We start from the raw sequence: 18,706 nt of genomic DNA on the forward strand, positions 1-18,706 counted from the left end.
AAGTCCCTTCGTAAAAAGCCCCCCACCCCTGTCTCGGTTTCATAGTCGTCCGCGGGGAGGTCACCTGTGAAGCTGCGAAGCACGGGAGCATTCGGAAGGCATGTGCCATCACTCGCCAGCAGCCACATGTGGTTAGACACACGCGTATGTTTCTACAGTCGGCACGCGGGCATTCATCCACTCATGGTGATGCACTCATGCATGACGACACGAAAGGCGTTGTTGTGTCGACAGTGCGGGCTACATGATGTCCGGGGCCCCTGGTAAACAAATTGTTTGCTGCGTACTCCCTCATAGGGGAATGCTCACCAAGTAGCACACAAGCGAAGGTTTCATGAATAAATATGGAACTGGTCCTAACTTGCTCACTAGAAAGATTTATGTCCTTGTCCGCAGCTACAGTAAGTCTGTCTTGCTCCTACTGTCCCCCCTTCCAGTTTTCCATCAGATCCACAGTCCATCCCCGAGCGCTGTTGTAATCCTAGAACACCCCCCAACCACATTCCCATCTTCCCGCAAACATGATCATTTTCCGAGTACTTACTTTGGCTCACAGAGCCAGCTTTGATGAAAGCAAAACATTTTCGCCTACCCCGCTTGATTTATTGTTTTCTCTCATGGAACGGTCTCTGCCAGCCATTTGAACATTAAGGGCAAATTAATTTGACGATGTGCAGCGACTGCCCGGCAGACTTCCTGTATGCTGCCCTTGCAAAATGCTAAGGAACCACAAGTCGGTTCATTGGACTAACGCTCTAGGTCTGGAATGTTTGGAAATAAGTTCACAAAGATACGCCCTATCTTTTGGCAAAGATTTGACCATCAATTGATTAATTATTGATATGTGTTCAGATGCGTTCCTGTTCTTACAGGAATCAGCGAGTGAAAACATCCCCGACTCGCCCAGTGCAGCAGACTCCCAAGTAAATATGTTGTGTAGGAAGTTTTTCTTGCATTTTTACTGATCAGTTGCAGATGTTTATTTTTCATCATTGGAATCACTTCTTGGTTTAACAGCAATGATACTTTATTGATACATTCATTGAAGCCCCCTTTAATTTCTTATGTGGACTTGTCAGTACTTGGTCAGCTAAAGGAAAACTCCCTGGAGCTGGTTTTTAGTGTCTTCTTGTAGCAGAGACATGCAGATTTACATGTGGGATTGAATTCCTGCCCACTTCCTAAAGCCCGCCGGCCCAAATTGCCTTTGTCATGTGGATTTTGTTGTTTTGGGTACAGCCCAGTGGTAGAGCCTTTGACTGCAGATCGGTTGGCCCCTCAGTTCCGATCACGACATGATCCATGCTTCTAATGGAGACTGGTTTCAAGTTGTTTTCGAAACTGTGAGTGAACTCACAGTTCACTGAATAGCCCGTGATTCAGAAACCAGTCGCATTCATTTACCTTAAACCTTGTTTTGGTACTTTGAAACTGATCTCAGTTCTGCCCTCTTGCCATCAGTTACAGTAGAGCAAGAAATGGGATAAACCAGCATTCATGTCTTCTTTTAGAGTTTCTTGTGAGTTTTTACAGAATAAAAGCGTTTTCAGTTTGAAACAGTTTTTCTACTCTTTTTTAAATTATAAACTATGAAACTGATTTTTTTTTCTGCAATGGACAAGCACATGCAGTTGGGGTTCAGTTCACTTATTTTCACCCTATTTTGTATAAATTGAGTTTATATACAACTAAACAGAAAGAAAAACTAAAACATGACACAATAATTAGCATTGATAGAAACCACAATCTTTCATTAACCTGAATTCGAGTGCCTTTGTTGTCTCCCATGTTTTATTCCTGCACTTTTATTGACTCACCCTTCTCAAAAGGACATGAACCTAAATGCGTCAGCAAATATTTCAGCTAGCAAACTTCCATGTGAGTGTGACAGCACAATTTAAAGTGATTAATCCTTTCAAGTTTTGTGAAATGGAAGGGCGTGTGTGCAGACACCCTGTCAAAGTTCATGCTTTTCGGCACATCACCAGGACTTCACTACTTCAGGTGCTCTTGCAATTGCTGAAAAGTCACTCGCATATTTCATATCTCCACGCCTTGCTGTGAGGTCCAGTTGAGACATTGCCCTGAGCAACTGAAACTTTGGACCTCTGTGAAGTCCCGTCACTTGCTCCATCTACAAGCGCAAAATGTCAGGAATTCCGAAGTTTTGCTCATACGGAAAGAGCGTCACCCCTTCCCTCATCTGGAATGTAAAATAATCTCTTTTGTGCCATAACACACCTTCCTAAATCTGTGTGTAACCTAACCTAGTGGTGTATGTTGGCAGCATGGGGTGCGTGTAGTAATGATTCACTGACGTTTGAGGGCAACACAAAGCACCTTTGACCCCTCAGCCTCACTGTGACTCATACACTTCCTATCCAATCACCGCTCTCTCCGACTATTTGAGCATTATCTTGTGTGTTTTTGTGCTTTTATCATCAGTGAAACTGGAGAAACGTCTTCCCAATTACACCTTATATGTTCTTTCTACCGGCGATACTACCTATACCTAGAAAAAGTTGCATTTCTGAACCCGTCTAATCTCTATGAAAACATCATGCAGTTCCCTAATGCCGTGTGACTAATTGGAGTGATGCATATCCATAGCACACAGTCAGCACATCACAATACCATCTGTTTCTCAGGATTTCGTCTTTACTTTTTCTGAATCTGTTTGAATAAAAGTTTTTCACATAGAGTTTTGGAGTTCTTTGGTGTTTTTCCTCTGTGTTATGGAAAGAGCGCCTCTATTCTAAACTGCTCTGACCTCACACACGCTGGTGTGTGTGTGTGTGTGTGAGCAGAAATAGATTTATGTGTGTGTGAGCTGTTTTAGCTGATTAGCATATGTACTCAGTGGCGGATCCCAGCAGGCAGCTTCTTTAACCAGAAATGTCTCAGTTCATTCAACAACACATTTAAGCCAGGCCTCCCACCATTGCCCCTATCACTCCTCCCGCAGCACTCCTCTCATCTCACACACCAAATAACTTTCTGTTTTTCCCAATAAATCATCATTGGCTCCAGAAAAAGTTGGGCAGTCTCGGTGAAAGTTTGCATTTGTCATCTTTTTCTCTCTCTCTCTCTCTCTCTCTCTCTGAAAAGAGCAGCTGGTGTGAGGATGTTTTTTGTTCAGAGCCGGGGAAGGAGTTGTTCCCCCAGCTGAAATGTTTGCGATATGGATTTTGTGTACGTGCTGTCTGGATACTGCAAATGAAATGAGCTTCATGCTTTAGATGCTGTCTGACCTGCCGGAAACAGAAATTCGTTCACTCACTCTTCAGTTTCCTCCAGTTTCCGCTGGCACATAGACTGTGACAATTAAATCTGTTGCAATCTAAACTTGTCCGGGGTGAAGCAGAATAAGAAAATGCTTTGTTCCGTATACAGTCACCCTGAAACGACGACCACAGTGGAAAATGCATTTTAATGGCTGGTATTGGCTGCAAGTCTTCGCAGAAATACTCAAAACGATTTGAGTTACTATTATTTTACATTTACACATGATATCCATTACACCTGTTATGGTTTTGGATATTTTCTGTGCATGTCAATATTAAACTGACTCCTAAAAGGTGACAAGCCTGGGAGCGTTGGCCTTGCCTCTAGCTGCCGCGGCTCCCGGCTCATGATGTTTTCAGAGCAGTGTTTTTAACCATGACCGCCTTGGCCACATGTCGGGCCGAGTGAGATTTATGGCCCCGTTTTTGTCTGGGAGCCTGCACCTCTGGACGGGACAGAATAAAGAAACACGCAAAATGGTGTTTACACGGCAAGGTGCTGCTGTGGACCCGTGTCTGGGCTGGCCAGGGGCTGTTTGGTTTGCTGATTAGCAACTCTCTGGAGTCTCCATGAGACTTAGTCCAGACAGGAGTTGTGGTGTTGGGGGCTCCTGGTCCCATTTTGTAGCACAGTTCTTTTTTGGGGGGAATAACATCGTTAGGTAGAGTTTAATATGCTAGAAATAGGAAAGATCTGTACTATACGAATCAGGAAGTTTAATATGAGAACCACTGGATCTTAAAGCAGGACTGAAATTAGCAAACCAACATACTGTATGCTTCCAAACCTTTCCTGGTAGGACTAGGTGGGGTCAGGAGGGGTGAACAAGCATGACAACCCCTAATGTTAATTCAATGTTTTGCAGTGTCAGTATGAACATAATGTGCAAGTTTGCACTTATTCATGTGTGTGCACACACACACACGCACACACACACACACACACACACACACACACACACACACACACACACACACACACACGAGTTCAGTAGTTGTGTGTTGCCCTCTGGGGTCTCAGCCTGAGTAGAGCCTCGACCTAGATGAGTCAGGCTTGATTTGGGGAGTGAACTCCCCCTTCTCCCCCACCGCCACCTCACCCTTGTGAGATCTTAATTGACTGGGGAAACAGACTGCGAACAGCACGTACACACACGCACACACAATGGGGTTATTGTTGCTTTGCCGGGGGCCTCATCTCCGAGAGCTAGAGGAAGGTTGACATCCCCTCCTCTTTTTTCCCCCAGTAAATAGTGTGTATTGCCTTTCTGTCAGGAGAAAAGAATCTGTCTCTCTTTCCCTCTAGTTCTTGTTCAAAATGAAAACCGGATGATTCACTCAGAAACCCTGTGGGAAAACAGATCTCACCTGTCTTATTGTTTGACCCGCAGACAGCGAGAGGACATCACACCAAAATCAACACTCGCATGATTGAAAGATGAGGTTCGCCATTGAAGGTTGGACTGACTCTGAGAAGAACTTTCTTGGTAGCATCTTTATCCAATGGTTAAGCACTGCAGCATCCTGACGCGGAAATTATAGCTGATGAATTATGCATTTCTGAACAAAGGTAATGTCATAGATTACATCTAATCGGTGCCGGTGAGAGATCCATGATACAGATCAGTATAACTGCAGCCATAAAAAGTTCATTTTGAAGCGATGATGATGACACTGTGTATAACACTGACGCTGCAATGTATCAGTTCTATCAACTTACAAAAGACCTGGAGATTATTTCCTACAGAGGCATCATGCATGTTAAGTGTTTTGTAAAAGAAGCTGCTTTGTGAAGAACTTCACCATGAACCTGTAAATAAAATGGAGGATAAATCCAGGTCAGCATTTCGATTCCATCTTTGCATGAACCAGCTGAATGGTGCATTGGTAAATAGAAAGTTGACCAACTAGTAACATTTTATTTGTTTCACCCTCTAATTAAAATAGTTCCAGACCTTTATTGTTTCCCCAAGAGAAATTTGCAGAATTTTATCATGGCTAATGCAAGTTCATTGATTTCTTTTGTCATTAAAGGCATTGGCCTATAATGAAATGAAGTGGAAGCTAGAACAGGCTTGCTGTCCTTTAATGTGCTCAGAATCAAAAAGGACATAAAAATGCAAAAAATCCATATATGTACATACAGTATGTGCATGTTCATGAAAGCTCTCTCACACACACACACACACACACATGCAAACACAATGCATAGACAGTTGGGCACTTAGCTCCAGAGCAAAGGAGGGTTTTTTTTGTTTTCTTAACTGCTCCGTTGCGTTTAAGTATTTTTCCTTCCATGCATCTATTGGATTTCATCTTCCGCTCTCAGTAAAGGTCAACAGTTGATTTTTATTCACAGTTTGTCTCATCCCTCGGTCCGACAGCGCATCAGATTAGAGTTTACACTCCACAGAAGTAGTCTGACTGCTATTCTTGACCCTGTTTAGCCTTCAGTTTATCAGCATCCTATTTAAGTCTTTTTCATATTTCATCTCTTTGGCCGCAGTCCTGGTTCCCACCGGTCCAGAACTGTCCTCCCCTCCCCAAAAACTGATCCCTTTTCCCCACTCCGTGATTCAGGTCCGGGTGTATTCAGTGGAAATCCCCCTCACTGCACACAAGGGACATCAATATGTAGTCGGTGGTTGGAGAGAGAGTTAAAATGGCTCAGTGCCATAATTTATTCAGACATTGAACTGGCCAAAGCTTGAAGAATTCAAAGTAGCCCAGGAAAAAAAAAAAAAAAAATCGCTTTTAGACATTTCATGAAGGCATGGTCGCATGGCATTTATATTTAAATCAGTTTGATGTGAAAGCAAAGACTGGGAGTGTGACAGGGCTGGAGGGCCACGAGAGGAGAAACCCAATTCACCTTCTAGACTGACTTCACCGGCTGGCTGATGGTGCTTGTTTGCTTATACTGTATGCACACATTTGTGTTTAGATTATGGTGGTGAGGACCTGACCTCATTTATCCCGTAACCTTTAGCCCAACCTTACTCTATAAGGTATATGGCCTACAAGGTCTATTGTAGCATGTTATTATCTGTAACGTTCGTACGTGTGCTGCGGTTGTTATGCTGTAATTATACAAAGTGTACCTACTCTTCCTGGAGCCAGCCCCTCGTGTTCCGATTAAAGCATTAACCCACACATAGGAAACCAAATTGCCGTCGAACAGCTCTTCGTGGGTCAAACGCCCAAGCACGTTGAACTTCTGGGTCTCGCCCCGATCGGCGGCGTCGGAGAAGGTCTATTTCATTTGACAGCTGGCGACAGACATCTGCTGCAGCATCACACTCGACAGCTTCAAATCCACCAAAAACAGCAGTTTTGAGCTTCCTGAGCTCGCCTTCCTATATCAGACGGCATCCAGCTGTAAACTATTTTCTTCTGCAATTGATGAGTGGCAGAATGGACTGGACTTTGTTAATTTTAACCCCTATGTGATCTTTAAGTCACCGTACGGATAGAAACAAACACAACACACACACGCACGCACACTAATACAATGCCTATCCTCAGCGTGTCTTCTCTGCAGCCCTATCATTATGCCGAGGCACAAGCTCCATTACCTTGAGTTGGCAGCCAGTCAGGACGAGGGGCCACTCCCTTCTCTCCAGGTATACTATAGGGACCCCGTGTCTGTGCTTCATGCCATTTCAGTGATTGGAAACTTCCACAGCTAATACATTAGAGCTGACCCCCGTGTCTTTCAGCACTAAGTTGGAAGTTGATTTGGCCGCGTTATCTCGGAGCCACTGGAGGAAAACGTGGGGAAGTGAAGTGAGGTGGATGTAACTTTACAGGCCGGCGTTTTTTTTTAATTTTTTATCACCAAGTTGAATGATGATTATATAAAAAGTATGTGCAGTCTATTTTATTTCTTTCACCTGTGTTGCACTGCATAAAATGTTGCTTACAGGCCATCTGGACTAATAAGACTGCAGACGGTCATCCTCACGCACTTAAACATGTATGTTAGAAGTGTCACTTGACATCTGCTCACAGGGGAAATTTAATTTTTCCTTATAACAGCATCGACAACTGCAAGGGACACCAGAACAACAAGGAAGCATCAGGGTCGAATAAGTGTTTCCTCATGTTTTTGTCTGACGACCACTTGGCTTGAGACTGGACTTGTTTAACGTGGACTTGATGATATATGACAGTTATCTCCCCTCAGCCAACTACATTAATTTTTCCTATTCCTGATTAGACCACCCACACACAAACACTAACCGGGGGCCGGACTCTTATTGGCATTTGGCTCAGAATTCTAAGCTGGAAAGACAGAGAGGGTCTTCATTTTTTCCCAAATTAGTGCCTTAATTATGGAAAATGGGCAGTTCACATGCTACAACATGATCCATTTCAAATCTGTTACACCTCAGACAAATCATTTTACACATGAACTAGTTCATTCTCATTTATTGTTATTGGATTTTTTGTTGTTCTGGATGTGCGGAGCCAGAACACTCAACACTGAAATCTCCTTGCCTTCACAATACTGAGTCCTCGAGACTCATCTACAGCTGGTTCAGATACTTAACAAGTGGTTTATTGGCTTTATAATTCAGTTAATGCCCAACACATCTACTCACAGTTCCCTCCTTCTCTCTGTACATCCACCTGCCTGCAGATCCTTTGGCCATAAGAACAGCAGAATTCAGTCCTGGTGCCTGCTCTGTAAACCCAGAATCAAGTTGCGTAACCTCCCACCCTTCAGAAAGATTCTGCAATCTAATTCTAAACTAATTGACTTTAATATTGACTCCTCCGCTGTGTGTATTTGGCGACGCTTTTATCCACAATGATTCACACAAGTTAATATATTTCTCCTCCAAACAAGGTGAGTGTGAAAGATAAACAAAGCACCAAGCAATACGAGGTAATAGCCCCCAGACAGTCTGACCTTTCCCTGTGGTGAATCGTAGTGTGTACATCTCTATGACCCTGCGCCCTGGCCGTAATCCTCACTACAGGGGCTGGATTAGGAACTCGTCTTATTAGCCCCCCCCCCCCCCGGTGGTCTCGCTCCCTCTTCAGACTGGATCGATGGCTGGCTCGGTCTGAAGTGGCAGCTCTGGTTATTAAACGTGGCCCCTGCCAAACCCTTTGGACTGCCGGGATAATCCCTCCCCGAATTAAGTAGATGGAAATTGGTCAGGGAGAATGGAGAGTGGAGAGAATCTTCATTTTGTGACCTTCTAAACTGCGAGCACACAAACAAGCAGACGCATGGCAACAGCTCTCTCATTTATCAAATATTAATCTGTAAGCATTTGTTCCGTCAATGGATCAACAGTTTATTAGTAAGAAAACCTCATTGAAGGGGAGTCCTCGTCAATCTGTGGATGCCAGTGGCATGGCAAAACAGCCACACATGATTAGCTGATGTGAAAGCATAGATCCCACATGCAAAGAGTATCAGAGGACTCGTTTTATCAGTTATATTTGATAAATCTCACTGTGAGTTTTGTCATCTTGAAGGAAATGCATGATCAGCAACGATGACATTGTTTGATTAAACAGTAAAACAGAATATCCTAATCTAGTTGGATACATTTAACATTAAAATACATCTTCTAATTTCAGCTGCAGACTCGCTGGCCTTTGTTATCTTCTGCATTTGGATTTAATTCAGTTATTTTGTTTGGATTTTTAGGTAAGGATGTTTTTTTTTAAAGAGATTGAAAATAAAGATTGAATCCAACTTCTTAGTTTGCTACATCTGGAAACAATCATGTTGCATAAAGCAAGATCGATGCTGTGTGGAGATTCAAAGATCCAGATTAACGTCAAATAAGAGCTGAGCCATGGGATATTCCAGGAAATACACAGGCTATCAATTCAACAAGTGCAAACAACAAGTGCAACTCCACGCACACACACACACACACACACACACACACACACACACACACACACACACAAAAATAACGGATTCATGGAAATATGATTCAGTGATTCAGATTTGTCTCCGAGCCTTTTCAACCCCTTTTCTCATTCAGAGTTTTTGCCTCTCAATTGTCCCTGTCCTTTAGGATATTACTTCCCCCCTGTCCTGCTGTATCTGTGTGTGTGTCATGTCCAAGGCTGTCATGTAGGATAATACGCAACATTAATTACCCCAGCTGTCACTAGAGTCCTGAACTGGATGTGAACCAGCCGTTACCGAGAGCGGGCAAAGTCTATTAAATGGCATTATTGAATCTTCAACCTAATTTAAGAGTGAACGCACAACAACCGGCCGCCTGGCTTCTGGCTGTGGTCTCTTTACTCGATTCCCAACCTCCTTGGAGGAAGTCTACTGACAATGGGCTAAATAAATGAAACACATTTGTAACAGAGGAGCACAGAATATATTACAGGCGGCTGGTGTTGTTCTGGTGCAACACGGTCCATGTCAGCAGAGTGATTCAGTCACAACTTAATTTGGAGTTAGTTTGGGGGAGACTTTGTTTGAAAGTGAGATTTTACAGGCTACCTTGATTTGCAATTTATCTATGTGTTTATTCATTTCTCATGTTTCCTTTATGAGAAATAATTAAAGTTACTTCACACTCGGTCCTCAAATTCCTAAAACACGTCCTGGAAGCTTTGGAAGGGAGACTGAAAACAATTTGTGACCTAGTTGGAAACTATAAGATATATATATATATATATATATATATATATATATATATATATATATATATATATATATATATATATTTTTTTTTTACAACATACAGCTTAAATTTAATGGCCAGCAGTACTTGGCAATCATGCTGCTTTTTCGTAGGTGATTTCATAACCATTAAACGATTGTTAAATGTAGTGAAAGTAATGAAACAAGTCAGCGCCGCTGATCAGAGGCCATGAGTGTGAGGCTCTGTGATGGTACAGCTGCCTTGCTGTGATGTTACTGCAAATGCCCTTTGGATTATTGCTCTGTGCACAACGCTGGCACCAGACAAGTTATTCTTGGGAAAACCCAAGAAGCTATTCCTAGATACATTTTGACGCTCACTCTCAATGGTTTCAAAACTATCACTTTCTACATGTATGGTATGATCGAGGTTCGATGAATACATGTGCTATGGCAAGTGAACTGTGAACAAGGAATAGTTAGAACTAATGGACTATGACACCAAGATAGAGTTAGGGAATGATGGGTTGAGTCAATAAAATGGCGAGTTTTCACCGACTCTTTTCACAGACTACAGACTATCTGGCATGTGATAGCAGGAAACGCACAGATGGAAATGGTAACTTTAAAAATAACTGCGATCCATTTGGGTGAGCAGTGCACGGTGGCTCACCGTTATTTTTGCCTAGGCAGGTTCCTGCCCCTGCAATTATATGTGCCAGACGTAATAAGAGCAGGTTGATGTCTTTATACTGTAATGAAAGATGCTTCTGTGCTTCCTCCCTTATCTCATTTAGCATAGTGGACTATCCTTTATGAAAGGAGAGGCAATAATGCCGACTCGCAATTTATTGCGGCGACAACATTGATTGAGCCATTTCATAACATCCGCTGTTAGTGCACTCAGATTCTTTGAGCACAGCAGTCTAAGGCCTTGTAACTTCTCCTTCACATATTTCCTTGACCTCATGATTTGATCAGAGTCAAGGAAAAGTGGATAGGATAAGACTTTTTTCCAACTGCGGCCTCTGCCTCCACATCCGTACTTTTGGTCTCACTACATACGGGACACAATACTTCCTGCATTGTCACTAAACACTGGTAGGTGTGTGACTGTCCGTGTGTGACAGTAGAATCCGCTTCAATTTTCCCATAGATAAACAACATTTCAAGCAAAGGGTTGGTGAGAAAAACAAACTCCCGGCCACTGAATTATCTGGTAGGACAGTAATTAGGGGGAATAGGAATGAAATAAGTTGAAGTGAAATACTATGGAAGGAGAAGCACAGTTGAAGGGTGTGAGGGATCGGATGTGGGGAGATGTTTTGAAAATATTTGCTTGACAAAATATGGAAAGATATGTTTTCTCCCGTGTGTTTCCGTCTCAAATACACAGGAAACTGACAAACACATGCTAATCTCACCTTTATTTTGGGGGGATTTCAGTTACGTAATTACAACTATCTCCATCCCCGGCTGCTCTGCGGGCGGTCTTAAGAAACACTTACAGTAGCATTCTGAACTCCACAGTCTTGTCACGGCATTAAAATACGCATGAGTTGCGGCACAGTGTAAGCCATGATTAGAATGCGTCGCTTCCACCACTAAGACATGTCTGTGGTGTATCAGATGGAGGCTTAGCACCGGCATATGCTCGCTGCAATGATCCGCCGGTGGATGACAGGTGGTTATCCTACCATTTGCATAATTACGGGTGTAACGCGCCGACTGCTAGGATGTCATAAACAGATCCATATGGCCTTTTGGGAAAATCCAGATGATTCACACCACGGCGCGCAGATATACAGTACTTACCGCCTTCCCTGTGTAACAGGCATCGGCAGGATTTCTCACTGAATGTTTAAACGGAGTGTGAAGTGAGGAGCAACTTCATTCCCTCTACTTGTTTTGGCAGCTCCGACCAAATGTGGGAACTTTATTCTGGTTTGTAGTTGTGCGTCGGTTAGTGTGTAATACGGCCCAGTGTTTCCTGTGCAGTGTTGTTGTAGAGGTTTGATTGCGGGGGTAATTTTTGGTGCTGAGACCAAGTTTCATTCTCTGGAAACTTTTCAGGATCAGCCTCAGTTGGTAGTATGGCAAGAAGAAATGACCCTTATCTTGAGAGCCACTCGTGATATTCCATAAGTGCAATTTTGGTGCAGTTTATAATTATTTGCACAGTGGTTAGTGGCTATAGCTGGGCAACAGCTTAGATGATCATTAACATACATACTTCCTTTTTTCTTATAGCTGTCTGGGTAGTCTTCAAGCTAAAACCAGATCAACAGTATATTTCTTTCACTATAGCAGGACTCGGGCCAAACCTTCCATAGTTGTACAGTGTTTCCTTTTGGGCTCAGTTGGCCTTTTATAAAAACAAAAGTATTTATAATCACCACTTCCCATGTGTCTCAGCTGGACTGCTGAGGCTTTGGGCCAGAAAGAGCAGAAACGTGTAACTGTTGGAGCACCGAGTTGGAAAGCGATCTGCTCTGTAAGTGGATAAAGCAATACGTGGTTTGTTGTTGCTGTAACTCTCCCCCCCCCCCCTTCTCATTCTTTTCTTCCCACCCTCCTCGCACTCCGCTGTCCCCGCCGCAGACATGCCTCTCCACGTCCGTCCCAGCAGTGATCCCTCCCTGGCCGGCGAAGTCCCAGTTGGTCCAGAGGAGCCGTCCAGAAAGAATCCAACTCGCTGGTCCACAACCGCTGGCTTCCAAAAGTACAACCACAGACCAAACACAAGCACAGGAACCGGCAGTCTGGAACGAAAGGTAACATATTACATAAAACATCATCTACAAATCTGGTCAGTGTATTAGCTTTAATTTGACAGATCAAGAGAAATACACCAAAAAACGTTTACGTCATAAACCACTGTCGACATTGCATTGATTCTTAATTTTACTAGTATATTCTGATTCTCTTGCATGTTGGAGCTATTTTTCACAGTGCTGCAGATGTACGGGAGCAGCATCAATTACAATGTCAGCGATGCAGCAATGTGCTCTGAAATCCACTAACCTCCAGCAACCACTTTTTTTTAATCCTCCTTACTTGACTTTCTTCCCTCATCTTCATTCCCACTCTCCTCTGCTCCCCAAATCAAAGAAATAACCACAGCGTATGAAACCTGTGCTGCTCTGCCTGCAGATATCCAGCTGCGGCATAGACGGTCTTTATCTGAAACTAGGTCTCTCTGATAACACCCTTTCTTGTCTTTCAAAAAGACGAGCAGAGGCTGTTGAACACTACTTTCACCTTTGCTTGGGCTTTTTAAACTTCTGATTATGAATCCCCCCCCCCCCCCCCCAAAAAAAAGAGCCGCTCAGGTACATCCTCCCACCGCGGTTTCCAAAAAAAGAATGGAAGCCAATTAACTTCTAAAATGGCGGCCCCATGTGGTGCTGATAGACCTATACGTCTCGCAAAGAAAGAGATATGTTCCCAATGAGACGAGGGGTGTTAAAAAGAGAGAGAGGTGATTGAGTGCGTGGAACGTGACGAGGCAACCCTCCACGTGATTAGTTTGTCTCAAAGCGTCGCCTGATAATCCCATTTAAAGACACTTTGGTTTTCAGAGGCATGACAATGAAACGGCACACTCCACAGCGGGAGTGGACGAGAAAGTTCGGTGGTAAAATGGATTTTTGATCTTCCACTTTGTCTGAGAAGCTTCCTTTTTGGCCCACGTCAAACCGAGCAAATGTGTAAGAGTGTTTGTGCGCTCAAGGGGAATGAAAAAGGTAAAAGTAGAGGACCAGGAGTGTCAATAGATGCTCCCTCTGACATTTTAATGCAGTTTAATGCAGCTCTGCCCTGTGCGTTCCACTTTTCTGTCCACTCTGCAGGTTATTAATATTAGTATAGATTAAAATGTACTGCTTTGCACTGAGGGATAAGCAGTGTACAGGTTGTTTGATTTTGCATTAACAATCATAAACAAATAATTGCCTTCAATGATCCCCTTAACATTTAACAACACTTACTGTGACGTTACACTACAAATTATGAAAACTGATTTCATTTTTGACTGGATTACTCACACAAGACATAACTTTAATCCTCCTTGGTTACAAATGTGAGGTTGACATATGATTGAAGGGGACAACCAAAATTTCCATCACATTATGGCAAAAATAATGCTTTTTAGATTTTATTTCTCCCCCCCCCACTGTGCCTTAGTGAATGTAGTGTTCAGGTATCCCATTTAGTTCTTGACTTCTATGTGCAGCAGGTGATCAGTTATCTGGATTAAATCAATTTCAGTCGTGGTCCTGTCACTGGTGACTGGGATGAAAAGTAATGAGCTAACACCAGGAGGCCGTCTTTTTTTTTTTTATGGTCCAATTTTGACAGGGGTATTAGATTTTTTTTTTTTTTCAATAACCCAGGAGTCTTAGTCCCCATAATCCTCAGTATCTCCTTTTTTAATACATCCAACTGTCACACATTCACCACCAGAAGAAGAGGAAGTCTATTTTCATACAATCGGCAGCAGATGTTGAATGTATTGTGTCGACTGTGATATATTTATGTCTTGGCGCTCGCATTTTTTTCTTAGAGGGACCATACATCAGTGACGAGCACTGCCAAAAGAGTGCAGGCAGGCAGGCCATACTGACCGTACGCACAGACTCTCCTCTGTTGTCTGGGATCATTTCACACTAAAGCCACGATCTAGTCAATTCCCCGTGAGTCCACAATCTAGGTCAATGGGAATCTTCATTCATCAGCTCGCACTGTAAACTCATCACGTCTCCCAATGACTTTACAATGCCTCATACTCTGGGTCCTCCACGCTTAGCACGGTCAACTAAAGGGATTATAGGCGGTGGATATGAGCCTGCTGATTTACTGTTACGCCTCTACTATCTGTTTTTTCTAGGCATTTTACGATCTGATGTGTCATAAAAGTTTGTGGAGAGGGGTCGTTTGTCGCGGCGTGTTGCACGGCGGGGACAGAGGTTAGACGGTGGCTATCGGGGGCCGTCTCAGCCGAGCCCACGTGTCCGGCTGAGTTTTACAGTCCTGTCTGCCGCGCTTCCTCGGGCCCACGTCATGCCACATTGAGCTGCACTAAAACACACATGGCTTATTACTGCATGCAGGGGACAGTGATCTGTCTCCTGTTCTTTCGCTTTCTCTTTTTTTGGTTTTTTATTTGCTGTTATTTTTTAAATCACAGAGAATAACTTGTTTTGGTTTGCCTTTGTAATGTCTCTCATTCTGCAGTAAGCCTCTTATTTATTTATTTTTTGTAAGTTTTGTCTCTCTTTTGTTGTGTGACTCCTCATCTTCTGTCTCTAGCTGCCACTTCATATCTCGTCAAACCTTCAATGATTGTCATTCTGTTCACCTGCTCTGGTGAATCGCTGTCGCCACAGTGATTCTTTAATATTCGTTTGCTTTCACTTATATTCAGATTTCTTCAGCCGCCATGACCTTCAATCACCTGGCTTTCAAGGCCATAATGTCTGGAGTGTAATCTAGTGCGCCTGTGTTTGTGTGCTCACGGCCATTGTAATAAGTCGGCTCAAATCTGCCGGCGTTTGACACAACCTTGGCAGGAGCATTTTGGAAGGTGCTTTTCGTGTAATGTAAGAGCTCAGCTGTGGCCGTCTTATTATAAGAGGCCTCTTGTTAGCAGCTCGGGTTTAGCTGTGGGAAGGGGTTAGGGGTGAGGGTGGAGTGGAGTGAGTGACTTGAATGAAAAACTCAAGTTTTGGTGTGTGGCAATGCTCCAAGGCAAACTAACCAATCATCCGCCACAAAATGCCTGTCATCCAGCTGCGATAGCACTAATCCACTAAACTGTCAGTTTAAACGGCAACAATACGGATGATGGATCAGTCTCTGAATTTAAATGAAAATAAATGATCATTTCACAGCAGGTTTCCGTGTCAAACTCGTCCGGTGATGTAAATCTCTCGAAACCTTTCTCCTGTTTCTCTGCAGGGCAGAGGAGCCCATGCCTACCGGAGTCTTCCACGGGACGCGAGCGGCTGGACCACTCAGTTTCAGCGAGAGATGACTCGATCCTCCCTGAGTGCCAACCATCCAATGGTGGACCAGTGGCTCGACAGGCAGGAGCAGGTATTGTTCAATTCGATTGTATTTGGATAGCGCCAAATCACAACATGCATGCCTCCTGTGTGGAATCCTCATTAAATTTGTAAAAAAAAAAAAGGGTGAAATGTCCACGTTTACCTGTTACATTCATACATTGATGGTGGGCCACAGCAGCCCACAGTCTCATACTATATTGCATAAAAATTGATTTGTGTGTGACAGTATACCTTTCAGCGCGAACACTGCTACTGGACCAGTACTCGCTGTCGCTGAGCCTACCCAAAGTTGTGGGATCAAATTTGATCTTGGGAAAAAAAAAAGTTGGATCTGTGCGTTGCAATGGACGGATATAGTTCAAAGTGTGTGTCAGGCGGAGATTATCATATATATATATGGAAAGAAGAAGAGTTTTCACACTCACTTGGCAGCCATGTTGTCATAATATTATGGCCTGCTGAGTGCCAGCAACATGTCACCTAAGGTAGCATGAACAAATATGTCTGGCACCTGTATTTATACTTTCTATCGGCAGATTATCCATGACTGCACATTTGATGCTATGCTGCGTTGTGTCATAATCTATCATGTCCCATTACGGTGTCATAACAATGTTAAGCACAGCAGTGGCAGATAACAGAGTAGCGATTACAGCGACACTGACTGCTCACTGCCCAAGCCACCGTGAAACCAAGACACCGACTGACAACAAATTCTTTTCTGCGTGGCAGTTTCTCTTTCTCAAGCAACACTGTGCCCTCGCAGTCGTCGCAGGCTTGTCTCCTCACTTTACACCGCCTCGCTCTGTCGGCACTTTGTGATTGTCTCACTCCGTGACTGGTCCCTCTGCTCGTCAGCCTGTCAGAAGAGAGAGAGAACATTTTCCCTTTAAAAGTTATTAAAAGTGACAGAGGCTCTCTGCTGGGAGAACTGCAATGACCTTGGGAGGCGTCAGACGCCGCGTGCTCGGCGCTACGAGTTTGCCTCTCAGTCTTCGCCCATCGCTCCCTCAGCTACCCGATCTGACCCATGTAGGAGGTGTTTAATTGATCTCCCTTTCATGCCATGGAATAAGGACAGAGCAATGAGACAGACTGAAACGTGTAGAGGTGAGATGAAGAGTAAAGTGAATGCAAGAGCAACTGGGTAAGTGACGAAAGCTCAAACATAAAAAGTGCCGATTGAGATTCAAGTTAGCAAACTTGTGGCCCATGGCTCAAATTTCAACTTCCTACATTGGATTCCATGTTTTCTTGCCAGGGTTGTCACGTAGAAGTATGGGCTACGGTGAAGTGGGTATCTAGGTCTGGGTGTCTTTCTCTTGCTGGTGCTTTTTGAGGATGCATTTTTAATCTTGTTGCAGTTTTTTTTTCTCTCTGGCTGGATAATGGGTGTGCTCAAAACGATTCAATTAAAAAAAAAAAACAAGCCCATTTAGTGCAGTATGTGTGTAAAGCTATTACAGCATTACTGTAATAGAAGGCCACAAATTACAGAACAAGTTAGTTTGGGTCACCTGACCTGACTTATTCCAACTGCTTCTTGTCATTACACTCGTCGTGCATCTGCAGCATCTCCTGACAGAATGATTGGCTGAAGACGTGGAGACTATGATCATGCACAGTAGTTTGGTTACAGTTGTAACACAGATTCATTTATATTAAATCTGATCTTCATCTTTTAATTCATACGTGGATATAATCAGTTCAAACTATTCATTCAACTCTATTACGTGAGATCTATTACATTGGCACTGGGCTGTATGCTAAACCCTCCATCTAACTGTGTGAGTCTTTCATTTGACTGTGTCTGTATTTCGTTTTATCTAGATTTTAGTAGGAAAGAATTCATTGGCTGAAAGAGAAGAAGAAATAAAATCTGAGATTCATGTTTAAGGGTCATAACAGCATCAGTGTGCAAACAGTTGGTGAATATCAGCAGGAGGACCTCATTGTAAGAATCCACGAGTGGCTATTAACCGAGTCGCTGCAATCTGACGGTTGTATGAATTAGAAGATTCAACAAAAACATGCAGGAATCCGCTCATTAGAGGTGTCACCGTGTAGCTTTCAAAGGGGCACGTAATTGCCCTGTTGTTTCTTTGCTTCACTCTCTGTATCTCAGCCTTGATCGCATGCTTTTCCCGCCCACGCGTGACACTTTGATACTTTGCTTTCTTTGTCTGTTTTGATGGACAGGCGGCACAGCAGCATCGAATTGTGAGATTGTTGGATAAAAATATACCGCGTGGGCTGATTATAAAGAACTGAGATCACTGCTGAAGCGCAGGCGGAGATAATGAGTTTGTACGCACACACGCACGCTCACACACACAAACACACACACACACAGTGTGTGCCTAGGTTTTTCGAAAATCACACCAATTAACAGTTGTAAATTTATCATGGATTTTATATCCGCGGTACTGCATTGTTCTGGTTTATGAGTTTAAAGCCACAGCCACCATTTGTCTCTGTTCTCCTGAATAAATGCACTAATTACTTTGTATATGTACAGTACATGTGTGAAGGTATGTGTGTGTGTGTGTGTGTGTGTGTGTGTGTGTGTGTGTGTGTGTGTGTGTGTGTGTGTGTGTGTGTGTGTGTGTGTGTGTGATGCTCCAGCAGCATCCTTTCCTCCCTGCACCTTTAGAATCTAGGCGTAAAATCTTTTCCTTTAATGGCCGATATGTGTGCAGCAGCTCTGTTCTGCCCCGTAC

The 18,706-nt window shown here is 43.4% G+C and overlaps 1 protein-coding gene across 6 annotated transcripts in view; it reads left to right on the forward strand.

The window, feature by feature from the left end:
• The window catches only part of LOC118291287 (partitioning defective 3 homolog), a 289,475-nt gene that overhangs the window by 98,062 nt on the left and 172,707 nt on the right, over positions 1-18,706 (forward strand). For all 6 annotated transcript variants that reach the window (XM_035619432.2, XM_035619430.2, XM_035619429.2 and 3 more), the window contains exons 4-5: positions 12,520-12,692; positions 15,877-16,014. In XM_035619432.2, the coding sequence (XP_035475325.2) occupies positions 12,520-12,692; positions 15,877-16,014 (311 nt within the window). The remainder of the gene's footprint in view (positions 1-12,519; positions 12,693-15,876; positions 16,015-18,706) is intronic.

The sequence above is a fragment of the Scophthalmus maximus genome, chromosome 21 (assembly GCF_022379125.1).
Source record: "Scophthalmus maximus strain ysfricsl-2021 chromosome 21, ASM2237912v1, whole genome shotgun sequence".
In the NCBI taxonomy this organism is placed as follows: Eukaryota; Metazoa; Chordata; class Actinopteri; order Pleuronectiformes; family Scophthalmidae; genus Scophthalmus; species Scophthalmus maximus.